The following is a 12181-nucleotide window of genomic DNA, read 5'->3' as shown; positions in this document are numbered from 1 at the left end:
AGTGCAGTGTTGGTTTTAAAGCAATTTTTAAGTGAAAATTCTTCACATATTAAAAATTGAGCAGCTTTAACATGTGCTTTTTCTTTTCTTGCTCTCATACTTTTCTTATGTCTTGTAAGAGTAATAATTATCCTGTTAACAGTTTAAATCTGACCTGAATCAGACCAGTACTAGACAATCTTGAGGGATTTATATGTGGATTTAAAACCAAATCAACTTAAAGAGAACGTTGATGGTGAGGGATTGATTGTGTCATTGATCATATGGAGCTCTAAAACCATTTCTTTTTCTGTTCTTGACTCAGATGCCATTTCAGCTTTTCAAAGATGTGTGATATGATTCGTACATTACCATATTTCATTATGCAAGCATATTGAAACTTGCTAGGCATGTTGGTTTGAATCCACCTGTGGGAAGAATAAACATATAACAGTCCATTTTCAATAAAAACATCTCTTTTTCATTGTCACCTTGTCTAATTTCCAAGCATAGCGTTTCTGCCTTTCGCTAGCTGACTTTTAACGCTGTGTTTCTGAAATTTCCCTGACTTCTGACTGACTGTAGCATCCCATGTCGCTACTGTTAAGACAACAAAAGCTGTGCAGGTCAGACAGCATCACCGTAAATGTCAAAAAGCTGCACAGGATGAGAAAGGTGAACTTTTCAGAATGATATAACTGGTCTGGATAGGACACAACCTGGGTCTGGATCCAGACTATGGTGTGCTAATTAAAGACTTTTGTCTATTGTTTTTTATTCTGATCCAGGGAAACTGAACTCTCAAAGTTGAGACTGAAAACAAGAACGGACTGATGAGTTTATCATGACTGACAGGTGGATTTCTGTTAAACAGAATCAGCAATAAGCTAATCCAGGTAACATTGTTTGGTCGGTTGTTTTAAAGTCTGTAGGAATAATTTTAGATAAGATACCCAAAATACCACAACATATTTCTTCCTCTGCTTATTTTCCTGATGTGGCTGTTAATGATCACTAGTTTAGAAGTAAGATGATGTCAGTTTTTTTTTCTATGAAGAAATAAATGGCTGTTAAAATACAGATATTTGAAGAAAATCTACATGATTCCATTAATAGTCAAATGATATCAAACCTATTTGATACCACAGAGACAAACATAGAAGTCCTGACACCTGAAATAAACATTTTATTTAAAAAAAATGAGGACAAAGTCCAGCATGCTGTCTGAAATTTACAAAACTTTTACAACATCTGCACATTTAGTTTTTCAATACATTTTCTATACCTTTAAATACCATGTGTTTCAAAATGATAACTCACATCTAACTTAGAAATTCAGAGATTAATCTGAAGTAAGGACAGCCCTATTTTTCAAATCCAACTATACTGATATGAGTAATACTTGCACCTCACATCGTCTTTGAAAATAAAGGTTAAAAAGTCTCCAAACGTTGCCCAGCCCTGTTTAAGTGTTAGCAGAAAGGCTCCTTTTGTAAGTACCAGGCGACAGGAGACAATTTACAAGGACATCTATTATGGGTGCATGTCCAAGTGGACAAGCAGAGATTTGTCCTCGCCTCTTTAACCAACACATGTTGAGATTTCTGCAGAGCACATGGAGGCCCTGCTTCACCTCTGACCCTAAACCTAACAGCGCCTCAGCTCCTGACATAGCACAGTGGTCAAATTAGGCAGGCAGCTAACTAGTCCAGTGATCTTCGATTTGGCTATAGGAAGAGCCCCCATTTAAGCAAATTTATGGCCTCACTGCTCGGTTTGGGCAGAGAAGCCAAAATCCCGAATCTGTTATCTGTTATGTAGAAAAATGTCTGACATACTTGGGCGGACGCCTGCTGCGTGCATCCAGTCAGAGGAACATGAGTGTAGTCTCAGAGGCTGCACAAATGTTTTCTGAGTGTTGTAAGGTGAGTGATTTACAAAGAGCTGCAGCTGTCTTTCTTCTGGATCAGGGAAATGAGGCAAGGGCTTTGGGTGGAGGAGTGCAAGTGCAATCAATAGAAAACCTTGTCTAAAAGGAACCTACATGGCTCTACAACCCCTCAGGAAGTCCCAGTCTCTTATGTTGGCAATGAAAACTGATTCTGTCTGATACGATGAAAATATGAACTGGACAATTAAAAACAAAAGACATGAACTTTTGGCTGTCAGCGTAAAAGAGTTAAATTTAGAAAGTGACTTTTTACCCCCAAGTAAATTTTTTTGCAAAAGCATTTAAGAATGGAAGTATTTAATAGCCTGAGATTGCATCAGAAACAGATGATCTGAACTCTGTTCAGAAACTTCAAATGCTTGAAATGAACAAATGCCAGTAGAGTGACTGAGGAGTGCTGCTTCACACGTCAAGATGTCAGAAAGATGTTCACTCTGGATCCAAACACAGATCATTTAGCCAAAAATAGGAGAGCGAGGGTTGGACTTGTGTTCTGATTTGTGGTCAGTAAGTTACAACAAGAATTAACTAAAGCATATCGCTCTGTGAAAAACAAAAAATCTTCAGTATATGCTATTTAAATGTTTCCTACAAAGCTGTACAGTCATGGACAAAAGTATTGGCAACCCTGGAATTTTTCCAGAAAATACACCATTTCTCCCAGAAATTGTTGCAATTACAAATGTTTTTGGTATACACCTGTTTATTTTCTTTATGTGCATTGGAACAACACAAAAAACAGAAGAAAAAAGCCAAAATTGACATAATTTTACACAAAACTCAAAAAATGGTCCGGTCAAAATTGTTGCACCCTCAACTTAATATTTGGTTGCACGCCCTTAGGAAAAAATAACATAAACCATCACTTCCTATAACCATCAACAAGCTTCTTACACCTCTCAACTGGATTTTTGGACCACTCTTCTTTTGCAGACTGCTCCAGGTCTCTCAGATTTGAAGGGTGCCTTCTTGCAACAGCAGTTTTGAGATCTCTTCATAGGTGTTCAATGGGATTTAGATCTGGACTCATTGCTGGCCACTTCAGAAGTCTCCAGCTTTGTCTCCAACCATTCCTTGGTGCTTTTTGAGGTTTGTTTTGGGTCATTTTCCTGCTGGAACACCCATGACCTCTGACACAGACCCAGCTTTCTGACACTAGGCCCTACATTGCAGCCCAAAATCTTTTGATAGTCTCCAGATTTCATGATTCCTTACACACAGTCAAGGTACCAAGTGCCAGAGGCAGCAAAAAACCCCAAAACATCCATGAACCTCCACCATGTTTGACTGTAGGTACTGTGTTCTTTTCTTTGTAGGCCTCATTCCCTTTTCTGTAAACAGTAGAACGACATGCTTTTCCAAAAAGCTCTATCTTAGTCTCATCTGTCCACAAAATGTTCTCCCAGGAGGATTGAGGCTTACTCAGGTACATTTTGTAAACTCCAGTCTGGCTTTTTTATGTCTCTTTGTCAGCAGTGGGGTTCTCCTTGGTCTCCTGCCATAGCGCTTCATCTCATTCAAATGACCACGTATGGTCCGAGCTGACACTTTTGCACCCTGAGTCTGCAGGACAGCCTGAATTTGTGTGGAAGTTGACTGAGGATGTTTATCCCTCATTCCGACTATCATGCGTTGCATTCTTTTGTAAATTTTTCTCTTTCGTCCATGTCCAGGGAGATTAGCCACAATTCCATGGGTTATAAACTTCTTGATTATATTACACACAGTGGACAAAGGAATCTCAAGATCTCTGGAGATGGTCTTCAAACCTTGAGATTGTTCATATTTTTCCACAATTTTGCTTCTTAAGTCTTCGGACAATTCTGGGCTCTTCTTTCTCTTCTCCATGCTTGGTGAGACACACACAGGCACAAAACACAAAGGTTGAGTCAACTTTATACATTCTAACTGGCTTCAGGTGTGATTTCTAGATTGCCAGCACCTGTTACTGCCACAGGTGAGTTTAAATGAGCATCACATGCTTGAAATAAAATGATTTATCCACTGTTAAAAAAGGGTGTCAATCATTTTGTCTAGCCCATTTTTTGAGTTTTGTGTAAAATTATGTCAATTTTGGCTTTTTTCTTCTGCTTTTTGTGTTGTTCCAATCCACGTAAAGGAAATAAATATGTGTATGCCAAAAACATTTGTAATTGCAACAATTTCTGGGAGAAATGGTGTATTTTCTGGAAAAAAATCAAGGGGTGCCAATACTTTCATCCATGACTGTATATATTTTTGCTGCCACTCAATCAACAAAAGATGGTGTTAGATTCTACTTCTACATGCATATATGCATGTACTTCCCCTATGTAAATCACCAACTAAGGAGGAATATGCTTATTAAGTGCAAAGAGAGATATATAATTGAAAATGCTAAAAGGCAAATGGATCGGAATTCCTTGGCTAAAAGAAAACTGCTGGAAGTAGGGGTCTGTGCTAGAAATGATGTCAAGCCAAGCCAAGTCTTTGCTAGCTAAGTAGACCAGGCACTCTGACTGATCTGTTTTAAGAAGCTAGAAGCAATTCATGTAACTTAGATGAAGTCTTTGAAGAAGATGTTGAAATAAAGGAAATTTAGACCACGTTTTGAATCCAGAAACTTCTAAACCTTCTACAACTCTCTGAATGAAGCTAAAAACCAATGTGCATTCTGTAAATATGATTATTGACTTACTAAAAATTAAAAGAAGGATGAACACCTTGGGTTTGTTGTTCTTAGCTTTGTAGTCATACTGACAAGATGACACTTCCTTTAGCGTGATTGTGACCTCTAAATGTAACTTATAAAGTTGTTGAGTCATATCATTAAAACTCTGTGTTCAAGTGGTAACTGTATGGAGAACCAATTGCAAGGCAACTGCAACATGGACACCAAGACTTGCTTTATCTTCTTCTGGTTTTCTGCTAACATAACATTTTCTTAGCATTTGAACCATCAACTGTTGAAAATATTGGATGAACCTCTGAAGCCCAAAACACAACGGTGCTGCAGCACCACGTCCCCTCATATGCCGTCCCTAGCACACACCACTGCAGTGTGTGCGGTTAAAAGGTTAAATTAATTCATCATCTTAGCCAGCTCAAGAATTACACGGGAGGATTTTGTTTTGGTCTAAAAGGTCACTGTTGGACATTATTCATGACCTAATGCTATTTCTTATGTCTATTTCATGAAGCATCTGTCTCTCTCTGCTTGTTTCTCACAGTGACCGCCACCATGTATCCAGCTCTATCCCAGTGCCCACCAAGTCCCAGCTCGGTGTCTCTGCTGCCTCAGATATCGGCTACCCCTGCCACACCAGCTCCCCAGACCGAGGCCTGAGGAAGAGGGCGAGCTCAGAGGCTGACAAGCAAAATCACAGGCCGTCACCTCCACCAAGCTACAACACAGCTATGGCTGAACAGCAGCCGCCAGTCAGCCTGGCGCCTCCTTCGCCTTCACCCAAACACCTCTCCTCCTCTCTGGATGCTGGCATGGCCTCCCTTAGTCTGGCCAACAAGGAGGGGGAGCAGAAGCAGGAGGGTGGAGAGACAGCGGTGGAGGAGAAGAGACGTCAAAGCCTCGACAGAGAAGTAGAAACAGAAGAGACTGAAGAGCAGCTGTCCAGTAGCACAGTTGTACCCAGCTCTTCTTCAGTGCAGGACTCTGGGGAGGAAATGTCAGCCTCTGGTCAGCACACAGGAGCCATGAACGGCTCTTTGGTTGCAGGACAGGCACCTGTTAGCTTAATCCCAGAGCTGCGCTGCTCTGTGGAGCAAGCAGAGGAGATTATGGGCACAGAGGCTACAGGATTGGGTCTTGGGTTGGGGTTGGGGGTTGCAGATGAAGCCCGGCTGGAGGACTACCGCTGCATCCCTGTGGACCATGCAGTAGCTGTAGAGTGTGATGAACAGGTGCTGGGGGAGCTGGATGTCGCCGGCTTCGAGGAGTTCTCCAGACGCATCTATGCACTAAACGAGAACATGTCCAGCTTCCGCAGACCGCGCAAGAACTCTGATAAGTGAAGAAGAGGACCTAAAGACAGGGAGGCATGAAAATTAAACTTGCACAGAGGCTTGAACATTAAAAGGCAGGGACATGAACTGAGAGGACGAGGATATGGCATCATCTAAAGGAGCTTTTCTGGAATAATGACCAATTTGCACTTATTGTAAACATTTCCATAGTTTTCTTTTAAATAAGATGCAGTCAAGGGGGCAAGTACTGGGACAAAAAGCCTTATTTTAAGTCATCATACCAATATTCAAACAATGCATCATAACAGTATCATCTGGTCTATTTGGGTTTTATATGAGTTACTTTTTGTTATTGTTGTTTGTTGTTCAATAACGGGACCATTCATGTAAAATTAGGCACAAAAAGTGTAAATCACCTGGACTTTGTTTCCCAACCTGCTGCAGAAATAGACCTTGAATTCTTGTACCAAACACTGTGTTCTAATACCTCGTTCAGACTACAAGTCGAGGTTTCATACTCTTGTTTCATTGGGGTTGCTTCACACAAATGGGTAGAAAGTCAGCCTAAATTCTTCCTTCTGAATTCAAACATGCACCATCAATACATATAAAACAAGGAAAGTTAATTTAACCAAAAAAGAGCAAAAAAATGGAGGTGGCAACTGAACAAGAGTAGACAACAAAATCCTTTGCAGATGAAACATGAGTGTCCAGTTTTCACCAAATCTTTTGGTGAGATTTCCATTTTAGTTGTTGCATCTGTCAGCAGTAGGATGCTAGGTGTTTTACCCATCAAGAAATGGAGCAACATTTGGGTCTAGACCCACCACTTGAGAACCACTAGTGAGGTCGCATTCAGAGCTGTTTGGTCCACTTTAAATGAACTCTGGTAAATTTCCCCAGATAGTCCGTTTAGAGTGGCGTGAAAGCTCATACGAACCAAGGTGAGTGCGGACCAAACAAGCTGACTCTGGTCAGCTCAAACGCGGGGGTCTTGGCTTGCTTCCAAACCACCAACTTTTGACAGGACCAACTTTTAAACCAAAGGCAGGAAGTTGCATAAAGCCTAATGATTTACAGATATATTTATGGGATTTAATACACTCAAAACCATGTCATTACCTCACTCTGCTTATGAGTAACCATGGCAACACACCATAGTCTCTCACTCTCCTTTTGGGTTGCCTTATTCTTAGGTACTGATACAGTCGTCTCATGCGCGGAACGACATGCTGGACAGCTCGCTGCCTCGCTGTCTGCTCATAATGCCCCAATGCAAAAGCAGACATGCCTAGACAGCATGAATTCGGTGTTGTTTCATTCATTTATGTGAAGGAGATGGATTATGTCTTCTGTGTCCTCTTTTCTTCTTCACAGCTCTTTGTTTGGGACAACAACGCCACAAACGCATAATTGCTTGACATTTTCCAGACAGTTTGGTTCATTTGATCAAATGCAATGTGAATATGAACCAAACCACAGGAATTTGCAACAATATGGCGGTCTGATTCTCGGACTATCAGGTGTAAAAACGACCTCAATAACATTAATTAACTATGGGTGCGGGTGTAACAGTGTTTGTGTTGGTCCCAAATGGTCACTGTTTGGTGCATGTAGTCATGCAACAAATACAGATAAATGGAGAAACAAGGCAAAAACACATGAAATTTTAACACACCAGTCGAGTCGTACCAACACTTGTAACCGTTTGTGAACTGCTATTAAACAATGAATGAAGAATGTTTTTAAAAAAGCTCTGGATGTAAAAGCAGAGAAGGCCAAAGACGTTAATGATTCTGTTAATGGCTCTGTGCAGATACGTAGAAGTAAAGATCATTGGCTATAAAAGTGAATTTTAGTGCTCTGCTCAGACTCCATTACAATGTCCCATTCTGTGTTTAAATAAAGTAGTCTGTGATCCTTCACTGATGTGCACAATTTGTGATTTGGAGTTACACGCTGTACGGCAAGAGCTATCTACTAACAGCTATATGACGGTGTCACAGTGCACTTCATAAATAAAAAAGATGATACGCATAACTGAATTAGCATTTTTAAACATTTTCAGTGTCAGTCCGGGAGACATAGGCCATTCATGGGTGTGTTGTTTTTTGTTTTATTTTACATGTGTATAGGCTGCTCTACAGACAGTAAAAAGAAATAAATGAGGGAAAGTTAAAAGTATATATCTAGGGCTTGAACCAAACCTGTTTTGAACTGAACAGTGACCTTTGTGATACGTTATACCCCTAAAAACTATTTTTGACCAATCTGTTGAAAAAATAAACTCAGACATGACTTATTGTGATAAGAATTAATCATGGTAACTTATATATGATGTTTAATTATAGGTTACCCTATGTCCCATCTGTTAACATGGAGGCAGAGGTACTACATAGCAGATGATCTGTGTTTGTCTTTGACAAGAACCAAGGCTCCAAACTAGATCTTTCTCCTTTGGTATGAATAGTAAATTGGGGATCAGTTGGTCTCAAACTCCTGATGTCTGAGCCTAAGTACATCAAGGTTTAATAGTGCTTTGATTCAAGTACTGCAGCACCACAGGCTATTTTAGCCACCTCACCTAAAGACACTTCTTCTTGCATCTAAGTTAACTGTCCCAGTGCTTCCACCTTTGACTGCACATCTAACTGTTTAGACTCCACCGAACCTTCATCCAACGGTTTGTGTGAAGGAGCGAGGATGTGATGCATACATGTGAGTGCTTGTGTATGTCAGGGCTTCACATTAGCATGTAACTACAGCCACACATTCACAGTTTGGACCCAAGTGTTCCCACCAATGACCTTTGAAGACGAATGACGCAAAGTGAGGTGGGAGCTGAAACCAGTCGGCCAATCAGAGACTCTCTAATTGTGACTCCTCTCTCGCTCTTCAGCTCGACTCACGCAGGGTCCACTTTCTCCTCCAGGTCTTAAGATAAAGATCCCCAGAGCACATGGCAGGGATACAGTGCAATTGTTCTTCAGCCCATCTCCACGTCCTCCTTTTATTTCTAATTTCAATGTATCTCATCACCTCCAACATAAATGCTAATGTAACGTCCACTGATTCAGTCGACCAAACTTTAACTCTGATTCTGTTTGAATGTCTCACTCAGGCTCTACTGTACCCGTTAATAGCAGCTGTCTCGATCGGTGGTTTTTCGTCCCGTGTCTTCATGTTCTGGATGCTTTCTTGCACTGGTATTCAATTACTGCATTATTTATGTCTCTCAATAATTGTTGTGTGTGCTTTAATTCAAATGAAATCAATGTTTAGATTTACTTTCCCCACTCACATGAAATGTCACTCATTCATATGTAAGATTTTAGACTGATCTTATAACCGGTGTCTGGGTCCTGACGTGGATGTGACAAAGATGGACTCTCCACCTCCTGTTTCTTTTAGATCCAGCACTGTGGTCTCTGACTGTTGAGAAGTATTGTATTTAAACTAAGACATGAACCATGTTCGATCATTTCCATTAATTGCTCTACAGTTCAGTAAGTGACCATGTACATATACTTTTGTATGGAGGTTTCTTTTTTGTTATTAAAGACTTGCAGTCCAATGGCATGGATGTATCTAGCCCCCTTTAAGACTGGTCTGTCTGTGTGTACTGGAGTGAGTGTGCTTAAGGGTGGTTTCACAGGAGGGACCTGGGCTTAAGCATGAGGACAGTCAGGGTCAATGTCAACACAACCGTTTTTGAGTTCAGGGTACTCGACAGCAAGTAGAGTTGTCAAGGCAGTCCTTAATATCGCCTGTCTCTCCAAAAAACATCATATCTGTGCAGCAAAGGAACAATTTCATCCTCTGAGCTGCACAGCAGATGTTGAGGCAGGAAGAAGGTCAATGCTGGCATCTCAAAAAATAACAGCAACATCCATAGTAGCCTGCAGGATAGCCACAATTTTCTGCATGTAGCTTAAACAAATGTTGACACAAGTGATTGCCATGGTATCTTCTTGCAGATTTTTAAAACAAAATACATGTATAATCCCTCCTACGGTATCAAACTTTGCACATGCACAGGTGTGTTTGGGCATGGAACAATGGAATTACTGGGAAAGCAGACCAGAAGGGAAGAGAGGAGGGTGGAGCAAATGTGCTCCAGCACGGTACATGGTACAGTCATGCCTGACTGTGAAGATGTTAAAGCCAAAGTATTTTTAACTTCCACATTCTCCACCTGTGCAGCAATCTGCACATGAAGTGAAGTGCACAGAAAATCTAGTCAATCTGTGCACACTCCTGTCCCTCCATAGTGTATCCCAGAAGCACTACACCTCTTCGCTCGAGATGTGTGCCAGGTCCATCTTCAGCACCAGCTGCATCCAAAATACATCTATTTTATAATATAAATATATATATATATATCTGTAGAGGAGATTGATCAAAACAGGAAGAAGAATGTGCAAAACATCATTTTCAAAATACAATTTGATGAACGGACACCCACCTGTATCTCTTTACCGCATAAACATGAAGTCTCATTCTGTGGCATCAGTCACAGGTCATTATGCAGTCAGAGGGTCACAGAGGTCACCACAGACAAAGAAAAATAAACATTTTAGGAGGAGAACCACAGTATTTTATACGAAACTACACATTCTGTCTAGAAAAATAGCCTAAATTTTTCACCCATGGTAGAAGCAAAAACCAGAATTTAACACAGTGAACACAAAAAAAACTTAATTGAGGTAATCTGTTGTTTGCATACGATTCCTATGCCAATTCATAGTTCTCACATGATCTGGTGATCTCTTGTCTCCAGCTTTCCCAGCTGTGTGTTGCTCCAGAAATGCATCCAGTAGGCGTGCGCCGGCTATTGGTGCAAACCACTGCATAATCCGACCTTGGCCTAATGGAGTATGTGGAATTTGAGGGTAAAAGTTTTGGAGATGGATGATATGACAGTTTTGACTTTAATAAGGATTATAAACTTTATTTATGTAGCACTTTTTACAACACACCATGGTGAAGTACCTTACAAATCCCCGTAGGAACAGATAGATAGGCCAACATTGAACCTAACTAGTTTGCTGACCATGGCATTACTGTGCTTTATTGGCCAGCCAATTGGCTTGACCTGAACTCTGTAGAAAATCTCTGAGGTATAAAAGACACAACAATAAAGATGAGCTGAAGGCTGTTATCAGAGCACCCTGAGCTTCATAAAACACAGCAGTGCCACGGACTGATTGGCTCCATCACATGTTGCATAGACGCAGTTGTTCATGCAAAAGGAAACATTTTCCAGAAGGTCAACATTTCTGTGATAGAAATAATTTTTTAATTGTTTTAGTTAAAACTTTTTCAATCTTTTTAAATTAAAACTTTGTATGACCTAAAATAAATTACGTGTATATAAAGTCTGTAAATATGACTTTCTCATTGCTAATATTAATGTAATCAGGGGTTAAATCTGTTCAGGGATGTGGGCTTTTCCACACTTCATCCACATGTGTGGAGATGATCTGAAGCCTTACCATGACAAGGGTGAATTTTTGAGTTTAGCCTTACCTTTAATTCAAAAAACGCTTTCCTTTCCGTCCTAGCTAATTGTCTTCATGTGGACAAACTGGCTCCACCAGCATGAGAGTGCAGTGAAGATGCAGAGGACTTCTTTCCATAACAGGGCACACTGCACAGAGCAGGAGAACTTTTTGACCACATTTGCACCTGAATTGCAGCTCTATGTCCACTCTGAATTAGGCAATGGGATTGTTATGGGAGTGGAAGCAATGACAGTGTGATTAATGGAGCTGTTTGCGGTTGCAGCGTGTACTAATATGTTGCAGAGTTGTAGAACAAACTTCTCATATTAACTGATTAAAGAGTAAGTGTACCATGTGGACAAATCAACCTGATTACTTCCTGGCAGCAATCATTCAGCACATGCCCTCCTTTCTGTTCGAGATGTCCGGTTTTCTAAGATGTTTAATTAAAGGCAGTGTAATGAGATCTACAACAGCAATGAACACATGATCCATCTGCAGGGAATCTATTAAACACATGCCAAAAAAATCCAATGGTGATTCTCTTTAAATTACACAAGGCAGAAAGTCATCTAACCAAAGTTATGTCTCAGGTTTGCTTACAAATATATAACTCAATCTTACACCATAATGTTTTCACTTTTCCTACACATTGTTGCTTTAAGGAACAACCCAGTGGTTAACTCTACTCTCATACTGAACTGACCTTTCTCTGACGTTCTGTTCTCTTTAGCTTGGTGTGCATATTGTGAAAGGTGTGATATTTAGTAAATTCAGACACAGATTT

At 40.4% G+C, this 12181-nt stretch overlaps 1 protein-coding gene across 1 annotated transcript in view; it reads left to right on the top strand.

The window, feature by feature from the left end:
* Positions 1–9473, top strand: part of uvrag (UV radiation resistance associated gene) — a 198115-nt gene extending 188642 nt beyond the window's left edge. Inside the window, exon 15 of the mRNA XM_041801333.1 lies at positions 5140–9473. Coding sequence (XP_041657267.1) covers positions 5140–5938 — 799 coding nt within the window. The 3' untranslated portion in view covers positions 5939–9473. The remainder of the gene's footprint in view (positions 1–5139) is intronic.
* Positions 9474–12181: the final 2708 nt, after the last annotated feature.

Source organism: Cheilinus undulatus, linkage group 12 (genome assembly GCF_018320785.1).
Source record: "Cheilinus undulatus linkage group 12, ASM1832078v1, whole genome shotgun sequence".
Taxonomy (NCBI): domain Eukaryota; kingdom Metazoa; phylum Chordata; class Actinopteri; order Labriformes; family Labridae; genus Cheilinus; species Cheilinus undulatus.
Note: the sequence above shows the minus strand (reverse complement) of the source record. Positions and strands in the feature narration are given on the sequence as shown.